The sequence below is a fragment of the Podarcis bocagei genome, assembly GCF_964188305.1.
Source record: "Podarcis bocagei genome assembly, chromosome: 12".
Classification (NCBI taxonomy): domain Eukaryota; kingdom Metazoa; phylum Chordata; class Lepidosauria; order Squamata; family Lacertidae; genus Podarcis; species Podarcis bocagei.
The window spans coordinates 38,941,470-38,961,350 of record NC_138137.1 but is presented as its reverse complement, the minus strand read 5'-3'; the positions used below and the strand labels follow the sequence as shown (position 1 = coordinate 38,961,350).

The window sequence follows — 19,881 nt, the reverse complement described above, 5'->3', positions numbered from 1 at the left end:
ACATTACTTCAAAGTATATAGCTCACATTTACATTAGCAGCTGAAGGACTACAATCGCTCACAACCCAATCCAAACTACGTTTACCAGGAAGGAAGGAAATATCTTTGCTTTCCATTGATCTTTGGCGCTATCTCCCAGGAAAGCGTGTGTATAGGACTGCAAGCTTCATAGGTTGCAAGTTCCATTTAGTTAAGCTGAATGTTAAACTTTAAGTGTTAAATCCGGTGAACATGATCTCCGGATCTCTTTTTGGAGGCATTCGAAAGTTAATAATACCCTTAAACATTGACTATATAACGTCACAAGAAGTAGCAACGGGGTATATGCAAAAGTAATGATTTAATGACCGTAAGCAAGACAAAGCAATAGAATTTGTGCTTCTTTCGCAGACTGGAGACAATGAAATGTTTAGCTACAATTTCCCCGTACAAACATGAAAACAATAGTCATATAGGATAACCACCCTCACGAATGCGTAACTGGTGAGTGAAGAACACACACGCACGCACACACACACACACAACGTTTGACCAAAAGCAAAGCACAAACTGAAAAGTATTTGGGGGCTCTTCACAACGCTTAACTTTTAAAACAGTCCTTCTTTTCCCAAACGCAACGCCTTCAGAGGCCCGCCTTGAAGAAGGGATTCCCCGCAGCTTATTGGAAATATCAGAGTACCTGTTCATTTTTAACCAAATTAGTACTGTACCATATACATACATACAGATATATATATATTAAAACAAATTTAGACTAAAAGCCTTCATCCAGCAACTTGCTGATTTCTTAAGAAAGAACAACTTAATCAAATAGATTCCCGCATATTTTATGGCTTCTTGTGTGATTTCCTGTGCTTTTTTATATTTTAAGGGTGGAAACACAAACCCATCGCACCAAATAATAAAATTTAATGAAATATTTAATGCGCCCTCGTGTTCCTGGCGTCGCCTCCTGCTCTCCTGAATCCTTTCCCACTGCACCGTTGGAACAATGAATCACATTCTGTAAAAAGTAAGAAATGAAAGGAAATACTACTTGGAACAAGACAAAGCCCGTAAAGCCCTTTCGAGATGGCCAATTGCTTCCGGGTTAACCGCGGCTTGAGCTTGCTCCCTGCGACCCCGCAGCCTTCAGGCGTCTCTAGGGGGGAAAGCTGGTATCTGCTTCGTCAGCAAGGAGCTAAGAAGAGGCGTCACCAAGGGCCGCGCTAGCCGGGGAAACGGAACCACCGCGTCGAGAGGGCGAGAAACACAATATTCTCTTTATAATATTTATAAATATATCATACAATACTGCTTCCTGTTTTGTCAAATAAGAACGTGGCAATGTTGCACAAATGCAAAATGCCACCTGATTCTTACCCTCCAAAAAAATGTGATTCCCACCCCCCTCGTTTGTTTTTCATTCTTTAAACAAGCCAGTAAAATAAACGGCAATACCCGCCTTCAGGCATACAGGTTGTAAAAAGTGAAATAGTATTTTTTTTTCTTGTTCTGTGGTTTTTCTTTTCTCGCCCCCCCTCCTTCCCCCAGTTATTAAATCCTTTCTGTGCTGCAGTAGGCAAGTTATGGGTGAAACACTTTTTTATAAAAAAAAGAAAATCAAAGAAAATAAAACTGGCTAATAAAGCAGGAAATTGTTGTTCACAGTGACATGGCTACATAGATGCATAGTTCTTCTATGCGTTTTTTTCTCCAATCCGGTTTTGTTGAAGATTATGAAGATGTGGGGTGGCGGGGAAATCCACTTGCTTTCCGCAGTTTTACAAAACAGTGAAATAACGATTAACAACGGAGATCTTAAACGTAGAAGTTAGTCTGGATTAGCAAAAAACTAGATCCCATTATTGATATGCATCCATTTTCCAGAGAATCCCGTCCAAACCACGAAGGATGTGGCAAAAACCAAAAAGCATTCCTCTTCCTCTATAGTTCCTCCGGGTTTATAGCGTTGCTAGTCCTTAAGAAACACCTCTCCTCCTCCTCCTCTTTCTAAATCCACGGAGACGCTCATAGCTCAAATCCCCCTGTTTTCACAACAGCCCGAGGTTCGTTTTAATATCCAAAAGTTCCCATATCTAAGGTTCGTGTGGGAGGTTCCGCTGATCGTCCCTCTCACTTCTTAAAGCAATTCGGAGGACAGTCACACGGCGGGATAGCATCTATAAAGCTGAGTGGCACGGAGAGAAGGAGACGGGACAGGACAGAGCAGGTCTAAAAGAGACGGTGGAGATTTTGGAGTCCCAGAGGCGCTCGGCGCATCAGCCCGAAGACGTGGCAGAAGAGCCGTTTACCGAGGCTTTCCGGGCTCTGTTGCTGAAGGAGGGGTGGTGGTTGCTGCTGCCGCCGCTGGTTCCGTTCATAGTACTAGAGATGTGCGGGAACTGGGGGTGCGGGGACTGCACCGGGGTGCCGGGGCTGAGCAAACAGGAGGAGGTGGAGGGCGGGCCGCCTCCCGCGGGGCTGCTCGCCTTCTCGCTCCCAGAGTCACTTTCCAGCTCGCCGCTGTGGTTCAGCCCATCCTGCTGGTGGCAGCCGATCTTCATCCTCTTGCAAGTTGGTCGCACCCGGTACTTCAAAGGGAGGGGGCCGTTCTGCAAGAAAAAATAAATAAAATAAGAGGAGGACGTCCTCAGACTAGGCGCTTCTTCCCCATCGGTCCGCCACCTCGCTCAAGGCAGGGGCTTCCAAGCCTTCCCCCCTGCACTATTTACCCTTCTCCAAGTGTAAATATAGGCAATATCCATGAGCGTGTAGTAGTCCTTCAAGGGCTCCTCTTCATACATGACGTCGATCTAGGGGGAGAGATGCAATTGAGCTTCATTTTACACGGGTGGGGAGGAAGCGACCGCATCAACGCGCACGCCAAAGAAATATCCACCTGGCTCCAAATTTAAATGAGTAAGAGTTAAGCCCATTGACCTAAATAAACCAAAGATTTAAATCCAGGTACTTAGACTTACATTTGTTGGGAAGGAGGAATTTATCTTTCCTGAGTCCTAGGCTTTAGTGGGATTGCTGATCGGCCCTTAAGGAGCCAATACTTCAAGTCTTTTATTTAAGAGTTTTGGTGATTGCTGTGTTGTTTTTTTATAACCCAGACGCAAAAGCCATTAGGCAAAGGCTTATTGAGCAACCTTAGCATGAAAACGACTGTCTAAAATGCTGCGCAGGCTCTGATCTTTCAAGGACAAAGCAACCTGTGATCTGACAGCACAGAGCAAAACACTAGGGGATACTTATCTGATTCTCCAGTTTCTGAAAATAGAGGACTACATTAACAGCTTGTTTTATGTATATAAACCAAAGCAAACCACTAGCTAACATGGTACACTGTGTTGCTTAGTAAGTTTGTGCAATACATTTTTAAGTAAAAAGCATTCATTTAAATTAAATGCCAGGAGCCCAGATTTTACTGGAACTTCTACCACTATCACCCCTTTAATAAACAAAAAATGTACCTGAAAAGTATTGGGTATGTCCATTTTGCTCCTGAGAAACTTTCTCAGATGCATTACAGTCATAGCTGCAGGGCAGCGCAAATATCTTTTGTCATTCACCTGGGAAGGGTGTTTGATTAGGGGGGGAAAACAAGGCATATAGTTAAGAATTCAGTGTAAATGTAGTACAGATACATAAGCATAGCTGGAAACTAGAAGCTAATTGCTAAATCAAAATAACAAAAATGCAGAACAGTTAATAAGAAGAGTCAAAATGTAGTAACACACATTTTCTAGGGTTTGTTTGCAATATATGACAAGTTTCCTTCTCAAAAAAATTTCGGGTAAAGAAAACTAGAAGGAAACAAAAGTTTTTGGACCATCAATCAGTTCCCTTTTAATTTTAGTTGCCAAGAAGAAACAATAAATGTCTGTACAATAGCTGCCTGCAGTGTTAATTTAGGGGGATATTTAGGGGGATAAAAATAACTATTAATCTAGCTGGGGCAAACAAATAATCTAAACTACTTTCTAAAGAAGGGATCTGTTAAATTCCAAAGAAAGTAAAAGTTATTTACCTCCTCTTTGGGTTTCTCTTTCTCTTTATTTCCTTTCCGTTCCAGTCTGGGAAGAAGAGTGATACAATTATAACAAAGAAGAGCTATCTAAGAATGTGCAGATAAAAGTAAATTATTGTGTTCACAACTTGCCTATTTTGGTCGAAGAACTCTATGGATAAGCTTATTATCTCATCATCTGTTATAATCCTTTTGTCTTCATCTGCAACTTCGCCCCTGTCTTCATTAGAGCCATTGGCAGCTGCACAGAAATTTCCACAGTCATTTACATCTTTAAATTCGAATGAGAACAAACCTCATCAAGAGGGGAATCTCTCTCACAGCTAAGATTATTTCTGCAAATACTGAGATAACTCTGTAGCATGTATTAAAAACCTTTAAATTAATTATGCCGTATTTTGTCACTGAAATGTTAGGGGAATAATAGATGGGGAAATGTTTTAACAACCTAAGCTTTTGAGTAAGAAGACAGTTTTATGTCTACAAAAGAAAGATATTGAAGCTTTTACCATCAGCAGACGGATGAGCAGCGTAAAAGTCTCTTCTTCTTTTCATTTCATCTGAGTGAGAACACACATTTGTCATTTAGTATACTCTGGCTTTCATACAAGACAGTGCTCGTGGTGGTCACTTAATCTAAGAAGGGCTTACTTACTTTTGAAAAGGCCTGGCACTAACTTGTAGACAATGTCTTGGAGAGTTTTATCAGATCTGAAATATAAAATCCCAGGACACTCAAATTTAGAAGGGTGCCAGTATTAAAATCCAAACTGCACCTCACTTTCCAAAGCAAAGAAAGAGTATTTTCTAACAGATTCAAATGGTCAGCCCAAAGTCCCGCAACATTTAAAAATGGTTTAGACAGAAGTCTTTTACACCAGATACTTATCTGCCTAGGTGGGAAACAATTCTGTCTACGGAAACCTACTTGCCACAGTGTTACTGTCTAAAATGCATGCAGCTAATCAAGAGATGCCATCCCTAAACAGCAAAGGGCGATGCAGCTAAGTAAGGAGGACTTCTGAAATGAATCTAACTTTTGCCTTTCTCCACCAGCACAATATATGAGGGGGATGGGTTAGCTGGAACTGACAATAATTTGCAGTTTGGTCAGGCAAGGCAAGAATAAAGTACGTATCCATAAACATATAAGAAGCTGGGGTTTGGGTTTGGAGGGAATTCAAGGAGCGACAGGACTTAAATGCCTGCTCCCCCTTCACACATGAACTTCAGTTTGCAAACTGACATCTCCAGCCAGATCGCAACGAGTGATGAAGAGGTGGTAATCCAAAGAAGCGCGCAAGCGTCGCTACCCTCTGAACTTATCACCTGAAATGAAACACAGCAGTTCAGTTGTCTCTCGCCTACCTTATATTTAAAAGGGGTCTGGTTTTGTGAACTTGGACATCGCAAATAGGGCAATACTTGCTGGTCTCCAAGTAGCGCACGATGCACGTCTTACAAACTATAAGAAAATAGAGAGAGAGAGAAAGAGAGAGAGAGAGAGAGAGAGAGAGAGAGAGAGAGAGAGAGAGAAGAAGAAGAGGCAAGATTTTGATCAGCGGTCAAGGCGAGGTTTCCAGCTATTAAAAGAAGTAACGAGACTTTTCTAAACCCGGAGCCACCAAGCAAAGGTAGCCATTATTTGGATAGGGGGCCAAATCTCGAAGGAGCTGCAAAGAGCCGGAGGGAGTCCCTTAAAGATATATAGGGCATGTTTACAAGACTATGGAGCCACTGGCAACCGCACGTAAATGGGAGCAGACCTTTATTGCGAGGGATCAGAGACTGGCGGGGGCGGGCGGTTGCTGGCCCAGAGCCTTTATCTGCGTCCCTGGAGGGCTAAGGGCACGTGTGAAGCCGGACGGTACTTACAGGAGTGCAGACACTCGATGATGGTGGTCGCATCGATGAAGTACCCTCCGCAGAGCACGCACATGAGGTGGGGGTTTAGCTCGGTGATTTTGATGCGGGTGGTGCGATGCATTTTTGCAGCTCTGAAAGGCACACAGGAGGGCCGTTTAAGTGCGGGAGGGAAGCGTCTCCGAGGCGCACGCAACCTCCACTCCCCCTTCGGACCCCTCCTGGCTTGCAAGGCAGCCCCCGGCCTCCCACTCGCCCCTCCTCAAGGAGGAGAAGAAACCGCGGAAATGTAACTCGGAAGGCGGCGGCGGCGGGAAGCTGGCGAGGCAGGAACTGTAATGCAAAGCGGGAGGCCCGGGCGCAGGGAAGGGGCTGCTGCTCTGCCCAGTGCCCACCTGCCCGCCTGGCCTGGCGCGGCGGCGGGTGTGGGGCTTCTCGGGGCCCTTCTCCCGCGGCGGACAGGGCACCCCGGTGGCGCTTGCCGGAGCAGAGGATCGCGGCCGGGGGAGAGGCGAGGAGGACGAGGAGGAGGAGGCGCCGGATCCCGGTGCAGCTGCGGACGCTGCCCTGGGCATTTCCGGCGAGGGGGGAGGAGGGGAGGGGGCGGAGGAGGAGGAGGAGGAGGAAGAAAGAAGAAGGGGGGAGAGGGAGGGAGCTGCCCGCCCGCCTTGCACCTTGGCACCGGCGAGGCTGGGCAGGAGAGGATCGGGCCGCGGCGGAACTGGGCTTCTTCTCCCGCGTCGCCTGGCTCCGCTTGCCTCGCTGCCGCCAGCCCAACAGGCTCGGGACGGCGGCGCCTTCGGAACCGCGCTCTGGAGGGGGTTGCTATAGCAACTTACACTTACACTTGGCATCCTGCCACCGCCCGGAGCGCAGCACCAGGAGGAGGGGGAGGGGAGGGGGGAGAGAAAGAGGGAGGGGAGGGGGGTGGCGGAGAAAGGAAAGAGGGAGAGAGAAAGTGCGCCCAGGAAGGTGGCCCGGGAGAGTCCTGCGAGCAGCGAGGGTCTAGGTGTGCCGCACCCGGGAGGGGAGGTGGGTGGGCAGAAGAGGACACGGGTGTGCGCATGGGGGGCGGGTGCAGCCTCAGGAAAGGCGCAGGGGGCGTGGCGGGGGCCGGGAAAGGGGGTCCTTTCCTCTCCTTCCCCTCCGCCGCCAAGGGGCCGGGCAGGAGGCCAAGAGCGGCGCTGGAGGGGGAGGCCTCGGGGGCGGCCTGAGCCAGCGCCGGGGTGTGCGCCAGGCCGAGCAGTGAGGCTCCTCCCGGCCCTTTCGGCAGCTCCTCGCAGGGGCCTCCATCCACGTCGACTCAGTCCGGGCAAGGAAGCGGCAGCAGCTCAGCCTCCGGTTTCCTGCCCTCTCCAACGAGCCGTGTCTGCGCCGGGACGGGGCTCCAAGTTGGCCCGTCTCAGCCCAGTCGCGCATCTGAATCCGCACCTCGTCCCAGACCAGCACAGCGGCCCGAGTGTCATTTCCAGAGGTTGCTGAACCAGAGCAATTTACGGTGCCACCAGCTCCAGAGGCAGCTGGGCAGGAGGGAAAGGCGCCTGCCGCCCCGGAGCCCAGGTTAAGGTCCCTGATCTCAGCAGATGCCCTCGCAACCAAGGCGAAAACCTTCCCTGCAAAGAGCCCGCAATCCCGGCCGAACTTGGCCAAGGAAAGAGCAAAAGCCCTCGCGTTGCGCGGAGGAAGGAGGAGATGGGACTGGCAGCAGCAGAGACAACCTGAGCAAGCAAGCAACTCCTTCTCTGGGGAGAGGGAAGCAAACGCTGCACCAGGGGGAAATGTTTCTCTTACATACACACACACACAAATTCCCCAAAGGGAAGAAGGCCCGGGGCAGAGGCGCTAGCCTTGGCCTTAAACTCGAGGGTGGCAGCGAGGCTGGGCGCTCCCATGCATTGTGTGCGGATTTTCCAAGATCTCTCCAACAGTATCAACAAAGGAGCAGCCTGGAGTTTTTGGATCTCGCCAGTCTCGGCTCTTGGCTTCTTGCCCGCGATTTCCCTCCATGCCCTCAGCCAGGAGGAAGACTCCTTCTTGAGTTGACCTGAACCAGTCTCTCCTGCCCTCCTTTTATTCGTGAAGGAAACCCTAAATATCTCACAACTGGGGCAAGTAGATGGCTCTTTTAATCGGCCGCCTTACAATTCTTCTCCAGCGCTGAGACTCACCGAAGCAGCCCAGTCTTTCGGAAGAGACGAACATGTTTTATTTCACAAAGGACTTCCTAACTGAAAGAAAACTCCCAACAGCCGTGAAGCTTCCCTGGTCGAAGCTCTTTCCCTTAACCGCATATTATTTATGACCCAAGTTAGCCTTCTTCCCCAGGGCATGGTCGAAGCTATCTCTGAAATCCGGGGTCTGAAAACCAGCAAACTGAACCGAAGAACAACAGTGAAAGACGCCAGCCAGCACACACGTGTGCACACACACCCCCCTTTCTGTTCACACACAGTTTGCACTGTGCGCGTAAACATAAAGAGCATTTCACTCCCAAACGCGCCAACTCCTCCTCCAGGAGGGGAGCTTCAACTTCTCATTCCCCGCCCCCTCCTTATGTTAAGATCGGCGTGCATACAGTCAAGAAACGCTGACCTTTAACACGAGCGAATATATTTTATTCCAGGCGCTCTCTCGCTCGCCAGGCAAGTCTTCAACCGTGCAAACAAGGGGAGGGTGAAGTTTGCTATGACAGCCAGCCTGGAGGCCATGCGCGGGTTACTTCAAAATACAGGGGCAAGCTCTAGTTATGAAGGCTCACGGTACCCCGTGAATGAGCACAAAGCATCTGCGCCGGCAGCTGAAAAGGGAGCGAAGCCGACCCGAAGACCAGGTAAGCCTCGATGGAGCAGAGCTTCACCCTTTGCACCAACAGCCACACAGGCAGATAGCCCTTCCTTCACCTGCCATGTATTTGAGACCTTAGAATTCTTACAACAGACCTAAATCCTGATGGCGATCAATCAATCGATTGAAAACCGATTCTGGAAGGCATGTATGCCCACATGTGTTACCAATAAGATACGTGCTCCTTCTTCCCAATATCTGGCTGAAATCCATCTTTAAGTGCGGGAGGGAAGCGGCTTCCAGAGAAGAAATTAATGTGCTCAGTGGCAGAAATCCTCCTCCTTTAGAGCCAAGCTCCTAAAAGTAGCAAATGGGACTCTTCAGCTGGTCTCCTGCTACCACAAAATCTGGTTCCTTCCCAGCCAGCGCGGTGTCCAAACTTATTAAAGGTTAAGAGGCTACACACAGAATCCGCCAACTTCCAGGAAAAGTCTTCCCTTACACATACGGACGCATCCCATTCTCCTCCCGCCCCATATTATATTTTCAGAGAGTGTTCCTCCTCCTTGGAGGCTCATTTCCAAACAAACTCTCCCCCAATACTTAGCTGCGTCTTGTGCTCCTGAGTTCTGGAGGCAAGAAAAATGTTAGAGCTTTAACGAACGCCATGGAGGTGTTCTGACCACATGTCTGTCTCTCCCAGGTTTGGGGGCAAAGGGGGATTTTACCCGTAGGATTTGATGGCACCGACTTATTTCCTGAACTCTTTTTGCCAGGACTACCCTGCCAAGAGAGGTTAGGCCAAGCTAGGTTAGGTGGACGTGTGCTCCGTTTCTCGCGCCAGAAGCAAACCCATCACACCTCGCATACTAGCAAGTCGTTGCCACTAAACTTGCCTTGACCCAGCTTGGAAGGACTGCGGGACAAGGGGCTAGAAAACCAGTTAGAGAAAAAGAAAACCGCGCTGGAAGATCCCGCAAGTCCCATCATCTCAGCTTCCCCAAATCTCTTGCGTCTGCACGGGGCAAACTCGCATTAACGCAGAAAGCCCTGTGCCCCCGAAGTTAATTTCCCAGCTTTGCCCTCCCGTCCCCAAAGCGCAGAAACTTTAACAATTTACGCACACACGAGAAAAAGCGCCCAGCTGCAAGCTGAGCGAGAACCGCCATCTTACGAGCCATCCAGTCCCACACCGGGGTCCGCCAAACTTAAGTTAATAAAATTCCTGGGAGAGCCCTCCTGAGCGCGACCAGCCCCCCAGCGGGATCGCCCCCTCGGGGGGGACCCATCCCTATAAGATGGGGGCTCTGCGGGGATCCTGAAACCCCCTGCGAGGCGCTTCTTGGCCAGGCAGCCGCCGTCCCCTGACCCAGGCAGCGCCAGGTTTCATGCACCGCCCGCGTTCAATCGAAATCTGCATTTAAACAAAGGAGCCCCAGAGAGATCGGCGAGCAGGGGCTGAAAATAGAAATATCCTCCTGCGGGGCCATGTGCCCAGGAAGGGGCTAGCGGCGAGCCGAGGGAGGAAAGGAACCGAAATCCGCCGGAGGGGGGGCGTCGCCCCAGCCAGTGCACGGGCCGCCGCCGCCGCCGCCGCCGCCGCGCCTCCCGGGGTCCCTGCGCGGAGGGCGAGGGCGCGGAGGCAGCGCGAAGATGGAGCAGCCTGTCAGCGCTTTCCCCACCCGGAGAGCCCGGGGACACCTAGCAAGGCTGGCGCCCCTTCGCAGCCCCCCGAAACCGCCTCCCAGGCCCCGCCGCCCCCCGGCCCCCGGAGGGCAGCCGCGCCCGGGGATACGTACCCGCGAGAAGGAGCCGGCGGGCGACGATCCGAACCGCCCCGAAAGACAATGAAAGTTAAAAGTCGCTCAGCAGAAAATGAATGTGAGCCAAGCGGCCATCTTGAAATGAACTGCAGACGCTGTCAATTGCAATGAGCGCAGGGCTGCCGCCGCCGCCGCCGCGCTCAGCTCAGCTCATGCTCGCTCCCCCGCAGCCGGGCTCCTCTCCGCCACCGAGCCCCCTCCCTCGCCCTCGGATCCCTGCGCCGCCCCAGGAGTTGGCTCTGCCTCCCCCCCCCCGCAGCCCTCGCTCTCCCTCGCCTCCTCTCTCTGCCTCTCCCCACCTCCTTCTCAATGCGCAGCTCCAGTGCTGGGATCTCAAAATCTTTCTAATCCGGATGGTTTGCCTCTCCTCCTCCGCCAGCCCATTGTCTCTTGCGCTCTTTCTTTTCTTCCTCGGCTTCCCCCCCACCCCTTCACCCACTCGCCTCGCAATCTCTTTCCCCCTCTGCTGTGCTTTTTCTTTCTTTTTTTCGGCCCCTCGGAGAGGGAGGCTCTTCCTCCCTCCCTCCTTCCCACTCCTCCTCCTCTTTTTTTTCCCCTTTACGAGGAAAAAAAATAATTGTGATTATTTCATAGTTGTGGAGGGAGCCAGGGGAGAGGAGGGAGAGTGGCGGGCGAGGAAGGGGCTGCTGGCTGCCGCTGCTGCTGCTGCTGGTGGAAAATGCAACGCTGAAAGGCACACAGTGGAAACTGACACCGTCCCCAAAATGGCTCAGAGTTCGCCCGCCCCGCCAGGATCACGTGGGGCTCCTCATTCCTTAAGGGTGGCCTGGGAATTAGTGTCGGTGTAGTCGGAGCCCGTCAGCCTCCCTGTGACCCAATCCCGCGGCTCGGCCGCCTCCCCCTCCCCGCGCGCCACCCTCCCCTCCCCTCCCCCTCCCCGCACTCCGCCTGGTCCTCCGCCTCCCTCCGCTCCACACACACTTCGCCGAGTCCTCCTTTTCTCCACCGCGCTCACGCTGCTGCTGCTGCTGCTGAGCTGCCGCTGCCGCTTGTTCCACCTCCCCCCCTTCTCTCTCTCTCTCTCACACACACACAAAATGTATTATTCATTTTCTTCCCCCCGAACACACCCACTCCACGCTTGTAGAGTCGCTTTGCCCGTTCCTTCTCGTTTCCCCACATTTTGTACACCCTGTCACTTCACGCGCACAATCTCTCTCTTTTCTTCTGGCTTAACTGCAACACACACAAACCTCTTTTTCTCTGCTTCCCCTCCCCCCGCTATCGCCTCTTTCTTTTCTATATTTGCTCCTTCTCTGACCGACACCTATCTATTCCTTAAATATGTCTCTCTCTCTCTCTCTCTCTCTGTGTGTGTGTGTCTCCCACCCCGCCCCCCGCCCCAGGGCACAATAAACTGAAGCTTGCCACCTTTTGGCTTAGTCCATTCCCCTCATCTAAACCTGTCTACTCCGCTCTTTGCGCCTGCTGCCACATCTCCCTCCTCACACGACGGTGGCCCCAACTCCGCAGCCCACCATTTTAATATCTGGAGGTGGCACCCAAAGCAAGGTCCCCTTGTCCTCGAAGCGTCTCGTCTGGTGGCTTCCCTCCCGCGCGCACGAGACGCGGCGCTCCTCCGCCGTCGTTGCCCCACAGCCTTCCTTGGGTGCCCGCGCCCAAAATTGCCCCCTGCCGCTCCCAAGCTGCTGTGGGCAAGACCTTTGGCGACGCGACAGGAGACTTGCGCAGCAAAGGCGTTTCAGGTGTCGTGGGTGTCGGAGGTGCAACGTGCGGCCAAGGCGAACTAACCTGTCTCTGCGCTTCCACCTCCGCCCCTCGTTTCCTTATATTTTCCCGCCTTGGCAACCGATCCACGCGTCGTCTGTAGACGAGCTGCTTCTCCTCAGTGCGTCCCAACACTCTTCCCGCCCTGCACATCCCCACCCTCCCCACGCGACCCCCGTTTCCTCCGCCTGGTATTTCCTATCCAGCGCCCCCAGTCTTTGCCTCCTTTCGCCTTCCACTTTTACCATTCTCGTCTCACGATTTATATACACCCTAGAAATGTTTGAAAACTGACCCCATGCCCCCTTCTCCACGCCTGTCTCTCTCTCTCTTCCTTTCCTTCTAAGGACCCGATCCCGATTTCCTTCCTTTATTTCGGTTCCCTCTCACGCGGCTTTGACTTCGCCATCCCTCGCGCCTTTTTTTTTGCCCACCCAAAGTGCCCTCATCCTTCGTCCTGGGCTTTTCTCCCTCCACAACCCCAATTGAGATTCCTCAGATGCACGAGGTTTTTCTCCCCCCCCCCCGTCCCTTCATCTCTTATTTTCTTTAACGTGTTTAAACACAAGAGCGTTCCTGACTCCCCAGCCCCGCGAAACCACCCATTTCCCCTTGACTGGCGAACGGTCTTCCTGGCCTTGAACACGCCGTCTCGTTTCCCGCCTTTCTTCGTCGTATCAGTTCCCTTCTCCACACCAGCTCTGCCACCTCACGTTTCGTCACGGGCGATAAATATGATCGCATTGAGGCAACAAATGTCTTCCGCGAACACCCCCCCACCCCTCCCCTACCACAATTTTGCCTCCCCTCCCCCACCCTGTCGCTGCCTCGCAGGCATTCCTCGCCGCACTTTCCCCGCTTCCCTCGCTGTCTCGCGCGCAGCTCGCACGATTTCCTTCCACAGATCGCGGCGGCAGAATCCCACCTAATGGCGCGCCCCGGGGGCAGGCAGCCCGGCGCTGCGGGTGGGTGCGTGGGCGGGTGGGGGGGGGAGGAGGAGAAGAAGAGGCTCCCCAGGGAACCAACTCGAAAATAGGCACACCGCGCCTCAGCCGCGTCTTCTGGGCAAGGAACAATTGCGCTCTTCGCAACAGTGAACGTCGCTTGAGAACAAAACGCAGCGCAAGGCGCTCCTTGCCCCGAGGTCGGTCGGTCGGTCGGTCGCGGCGTGTGTGGATCCTTCCATTCCACAGGCGATCCTTTTAAGGCTGGACGTTGTTGGACGCCGTCCCTTTCTCGGCAAGCGTTCAGAAGAAACGCAACCATCGAAAAGGAGCTGGGAAAAGCACGCCCGCCCCCCACTTCCCAAAGAGAGAAGGGCGGGGGTCGTGCGGAGACCGGCACACCCGGGAGACGTCGGAAGGGACGTTCCTAACCCGGGTTCGTGGCTTGTGCTGCTTGCCACGTCTGGGAAAGATCCACACTCTGGTCCTCCTCAGCCATCGATTGGGAACACAAACGTCCAACACACACACACACACGGGGCAGCGCCCTCCTCGTCACAATTTGACCCGTTCGCGTGTGTTATTTCTGATGCCATGTTGCCAACCCTGTCTCCCTCTCGACAGGACGCAGGGAAATGGAAGGTTAGAGAGCATATCGGATTCTCCTCCGCGCCGTGATTATAATGGGAAGCGAATAGTAACCCGCATAGAGGCATTCATTCATTTATTTTTTTAATAAATAAATTATAATTAAAAATAGCTCTCAGATTCCACTAGGGATGGAGAGACTGACCCTGGCGTAACCGCAGCACCGAGGAACTCGACCCACCCGCGGATTCTCTTCCCAGTGCCAAACCCAGAGCTTGGAAGTTGAGGATCGGGGTGCAAAACAGGCTGGGAAAAGGGGGGCGCCGGCTTCACTCAGTCGCGGATGGGGTGCCTCCCATCGCAAGCTCGCTTCCACCCCACCTCGCGCTAATCATCATCATCATCATCATCATCATCATCATAATATCTCAACGATAAATGGTGTGAACCAAAAGGGATGGGAGGATGTTTGTTTGGTTTACCAAAATCTCTTCTCTCCAAGCCGGCTGAAGGCTGATAAAAGGACCCGCTTCCGCGTGCGACCCTCCCCCGAATAAGAAATGTGGAAGAGTCTAAGCCAGGAGGTGATGGCAGCGTCTTCGGCACTTTGCTTCTCTGCCTTTCATCCGTTCCTTTGCCACCGTGAACGCGGACATGGTTCTACTTATGGGGAGGGATCTTTTCAGGTGAACTCACCACGTCTAGCTCCAGAAGATTTCGATATCCTAAACTGAACACTCCAGGTTCTTATGGGCTTGGTACAGAAAACGCTGGTCTATTTCTTTGTCACTCCCCAACAAAGAGTAGCAAACGGGTGTTTTCCCTCTCAGGTGGGCAGTTTCCTCTTGCCCTTTCCACGATGGTATAAAGAGCCCAAGGAAGATGAAAGGAAAAACGGGAATTCGGATCATGGATCTTGCTGTAAACCAGAGCTGTCTCGCTACCCATTTCCCAGCCGGGGGTGTATAATTACCAACTGGGAAAGCAGCTTCTGCCCACGTTGTAAGATGGGGGCGAGGGTGGAGTTGTTTTTTGTTTGTTTTAAGTTGTGGAGACAATGCTGGTCACATTCCATCTATAGCCATTCAACTGCATTGAAGTGAAAAGAAACCCACTGGTGCAATTAAGGGCACTCCAGTTATTGTCTATCTACATAAACTACTGAATATTTAAGCAAGTAAATCCGGGTCAAAACAGATGAAGGCATGACAGTTTCGTTTCGCGTGTGAATCGCCAATTTATTTATTTATTTTTCAAAAAGCTGCAACGTGACTTCACCAAAATGAGACTCAAGACGACTGACTACTTAATTACAACACAATGAAGGCCTCCTTAGGTTCAGAGCCTCACAGCCCTTCAAAGTGATCTTTGCTGGTGAGAAGGTTACTCTTGGAATGTTGACTCCATAGTGGGGACCCCCAGGAGAACCCAACCATTCCGCCAGTCCCCCAATCAACACACATTATTATTGATAGATGTGGCACACAGAATAGATCATCTCTCTATTGCTTTTGCTCTCTGTTTTTATTAGAGGTTAGAAATGGGAAATAAAGCCTTGTTTTTAAAGACAGGACAAGACTGAGCAGGGAGCAGATATTTAACAAGGGGACAGGAAAAAAAGAAGAAGACAATTATCTGGTTATCTAACAAATAAACATTTTCCCATTAGACATGATACTAAAAATGCTACAGTCTTGACTGTACATACATACAAAACATGAAACATTGGCTAGAAAGTAGGTATTCCATTTCAGTACAGCCAATGCTTTATCAAAATCCCATCAAATGAAGTAAGAACAAGGAGTAATCGTATTAATGTTCAAAGATGAAACTGTTAGGAAACAATTTCTTTTTCTTCTTGGATCCAATAGTCTGCCAAGGTCTGCAGTTACAGCTGAGTTGTTCTCTCTAGGCTTTTAGCTGCATCTTTTAGTTTCCCAACTAAATCCTAAAACATGAAGTAAGAACTTTAGAAAAGAAGTAATTTGTTGTACATAGTGGGGTTACTTGAACATATTAGTTCTGTGAATGTTGTCTTCAAAGGTGATCAAGTTTACATCTGGAAAACTTGGTGTCTAACACTTTGAGAAGAATGCCTACAGGTCAGCTATTTTATATCTTTAAGAAACATTCAGCCTTTCTGTCATATTTTAGTTAAGGGTAGATACTGAACATTCTTAACAGAAATGATGTGTTAATAACAGAATTTTTAAAATGAAAGTGCTTGAATTAATATAGAGCAGAATATAAATGACTGTAATAAATTAAATAAAAAGTATCAAAAGACAGAGACAACTTTGCTATCTTTCTTGCTGTTTAATATAACAATTAAATTAATTCATCAACTTTTCAAGTTGCAGTCCTAAATATATTTACTTATTTGCAATGGATTAAAATTTCAATTTAATATGGAATGTAAAACTAATTTTTATTTTAAAATAATTCCCAGGATTAACCTGTAACCCTTTTCTTTTGCTCAACTTCTCAATCTTTACCTAATTTTACACTTTTTAATGCTTGGGTTAGGTTTTGTTTATTGCTTGCTGTAGTCAATGTGAACTTCTTTGTATAAAGAGCTCAGTTTACCATCCTTGAACAATTTACACAAACCCAATTTAGCCAAAGTCAATGCAAGTTGCACTCTTTATATTAATGTACAGTATATAGTTACAGAAAGTGAATTTCCTCTCAGGTATTACAATTGAAACAGTTCCCTCCAACCCCCTTAAAATGTGATTCCAAGATCATAGCTACTATGTGGGTTAATCTGAAATCTCAATTTGGTGAGGTACATAATCAAACCATTATACAGTAACATATTTAATCAACACACTTTTTTGCAAACTTTAGTTTGGGTGGATTCCTGATAGAAAATTTCATTCTGACACCTGAAATGGTCACACCCGCACAAACATATGAAGAAATACCTGTAATTGCTCCATAGAACAACTAAAATTAATGTCCGGTTGAGATCTTGAGTCACTGTTCTAAAGGAACAAAAATCCCAAATGTTAGAAGTTTAACATCTGGCAAAACCTGAAGTAATATTTAATTCAGTGATGGTGAGGAAAAGCATAAGAATGGGTGCAGTACCTCAACATTTAAGGTCATCAGATAAGCAGGGCGATAATTTTTATGAAGTTGATTTGTCTAAAGTAATAAGGGAAGAGGAAAAAAATGTATCAGAATTTAGCAGATAAAGAAACCAGAATAAAGCAGTACCCTTATTAAATTACCTTGATCTGATATTCCAAACGCCAACAAACATCAGTTATATGCAGCGGACATCTGCCTATACTGAAGAACACAATCATCATTTTCTTATTAGGTTATATTATGCTAAATGAAAAAGCTGTTGCACACATTTCAGGCATAAAAAGGTGACTGTTCCATAGATCAATAGTGTATTTCAAAAGTGGGTTAAGGGTGCAAATTATCTCAACTTGATAACTTGTGCCTATGTTTTCGCCACTGTATCCATTTCAGCAGCCTCCTATATTAACTTTAAAGGTGCATTTGAAATTAATAGCAAAACTCTAGCCATATAGTTCTGATGTATTCAATGGGGCTTACTCCCTAGTAAGTTTGTTTCAGTTTGTAACCTTAAAGTAATAAAACAACTTCCTTTGACATACCTTCCCAATAGGATTTCCAAGGTATCTTTATTTTTCTGCAAAGAAGAGAAAAAAGTTTGCCATCTTCTACAGAACAAATAAAATATGAATATGGGAATAAAATAATAATAAAATAGGCTTGAAAACCTGGTATTCGGTGCAAAATTGTTCAATTCTTTCTTTGTCAAACTTACAGTCTTCTAAACAAGTACTAAAAGGGAAACCAAAAGGATGTGTTAGCCTAAATGTCAGTACAACTCAAGCAGGAAGATTTACAGCAATGGCTGGTGTTAAAAAACAAACTAAAACACCTCAAACACTGTGAAGGGCTTTAAAATGGGAGTACCTTATGGCAGATTTGTCAGCTTTTTGCTTTCCAGCTTCTACTATACAAGTTGCAGCTGCTGCATGACAATATTTTAATACGGCTGGATCGATATGTTCCAAGTCTGGATGATCTAAAAATAAATGAAATTTCAAAGATGGTATAACTTCAGGGGAATGTTCTTTCAAACAGAGAGAGACTAAAAACTTTCCATGCAGCCATACTTAGCATAGCCCAGTTTTAACAGTTGGGAAAGTATAATGCATTTCATATTGGCAATACTTAAAGCACAGCTATAAAGATATTGACTCATTCATAAGGGTTCTCTCATTCATAAGGAGCCACAACAAATGAAGAGGCAATCTCAGCTCTCCTTTAAAATGCCTTCTCCCAAGACCCAAACCTGGTCTAAGTTGTTTCCAGCATAAGTTTCTCTGGAATTATCCCATCAGGCTCAGAATTTGGCACGTTATCCAGAAGAAACAAACGGATTTAGTGCATTTTCTAAACACGGTGTCCTGGTTTTCCTCCTTCCCAGCGTTTTTTGTTTTTGTTTCAATATGCAATCCATTACTGGAATTTCTTGGCAAGCATCGAGTTATAAAACAAATGTAAATTGCAGAATTTATTTCTACAAATAAAAAATCGCCATGCTTTTGGATGTTGCATTCATACAATGAGGGGGAGCACCTGCCCCCCTATAAACTGCCAAATGCACCCGTGGAAGAGATGGAGAAAACATTTCATAGGGTTGAGTTCTAAATCAAGGTCAGTTTAAAACAAAACATACACACAACCAAACCATATGCCTTTCTAACTATCCTACTCCGAATACCGCGCTCCCTTCAGATGTACCGTAACTACAAACCCTTCTGGCCACAACATTTCTAACTTTTCCTTCTCCTTCTCCTCCTCGCCGAGCCCCGTCTGAGTAAACAGAGCAGCTATTCGGCAATTGCAGTTCAAGCTAGTTCCTACCGGAGGCCGCGCGTTTTGAAGGCGAGCGACTACATGGCAGCGAGCAGAGCGGCTCAAACAAACGCCTTCCTTCATCGGCTAAGCGAAAGCGGCCGGCCCAACGTCAACAACCAGATCCCCCTTGGCCAGCAGGCAACTGCCGGTCACCGATCCAGGGTTTCCCGCACGGAAACAGGCCGGGAAAATAATAATAATAATCCTCATAATGATCATCATAATAATGGAATGCAGTTTCAGAGCGGCATTAAGGAACAATGACGTGAAAAGAAAGCACTATCCATGCACAGCCCAGAGAGCCTTGATCGTGAGGTTGCAGCACGGAGCCTTCCTAAAATAAATCAACCCGTTTAGAAGCCTGACCTTTGCAAATAACAATAATAATAATGACGCCGCTAATCCCAGGGACTGCAGTAAATAACTCGCCGGGGCGGGGGGGGGGAAAGGGAAGTGAAAATAAACCGACACCAACGCGACGGAGGAGGGGAACCGACACCCAGAACAAAGCTGCCTCGCCAAAGAGGCTTTTAGGCCAGGAGCGAGCGAGAGGAGCGCTGCTGATTTTCTGCAAGGAAATGACAGCCGCCGGGAAATGGAGGAGAGCAGCAACAATAACAGACAGAAACAAAGAGCGAGACTGGCTGCAGGACGTGGGCGGCTGCCTTTCTCGGCGAGGCAGAAAGCACTTCCTGAGTTTCAGGGGAAGCGGCCGAGGCTGGTGCTGGAGCTGCGGGCAGCAAGCAGCCCTGACAATACGCCGGGGCTGCGGGGAGAGAAGCCGAGCGAAGCGGGGGAAGAGCCACCTCCCCCGGCTGCCCTGCCTGCTTCTCTCTCCCTCTCCGGTTCCCCAGGCGGCAGCAGCAACAGCAGCCGCCCTGCAGTTCCCCCCCGCCCCGGCGCCTGAGCTCCAGCTCCTCCCGGAGCAGCACTTACCTAGCGCGGCCTGGCCGGCCTGGCCGCCGAGCAAGGCACCGAAGGCGGCCTGCAGCAGAGCCTCGTAGGCTCGGGGGGAGAAGCAGCCGCGCTCGGCCAGGAGCTGCAGCCCGCCCTGCACAGACTCCGACAGCTCCATTGTGAGCCGCGCGGTGACCTTCGACACGCCGCCCACGTGATCCCCGCGCTCAGCTGATCCCGCGGCAAGAGGGGAGCTGGAGCTGCAGCGGTGGCGGCTGTGGATTTCAGCCCCGAGCCTGCGAGG

At 49.4% G+C, this 19,881-nt stretch overlaps 1 protein-coding gene across 1 annotated transcript; it reads right to left on the bottom strand.

The window, feature by feature from the left end:
• Positions 1–321: 321 nt before the first annotated feature.
• LOC308569468 (polycomb complex protein BMI-1) lies at positions 322–19,873 on the bottom strand. The gene is made up of 19 exons (XM_081163390.1): positions 19,617–19,873; positions 17,730–17,841; positions 17,531–17,594; positions 17,405–17,439; positions 17,006–17,066; positions 16,863–16,919; positions 16,697–16,756; positions 15,662–15,717; positions 9,527–9,581; positions 6,277–6,503; positions 5,894–6,015; positions 5,387–5,483; positions 4,674–4,729; positions 4,528–4,578; positions 4,151–4,259; positions 4,019–4,064; positions 3,462–3,560; positions 2,715–2,795; positions 322–2,594 (listed from the first exon to the last, which is right to left on the bottom strand). The coding sequence occupies exons 1-19, from the start codon at positions 19,753–19,755 to the stop codon at positions 2,262–2,264; spliced, it is 1,860 nt and encodes a 619-aa protein (XP_081019516.1). The 5' UTR covers positions 19,756–19,873; the 3' UTR covers positions 322–2,261.
• Positions 19,874–19,881: the final 8 nt, after the last annotated feature.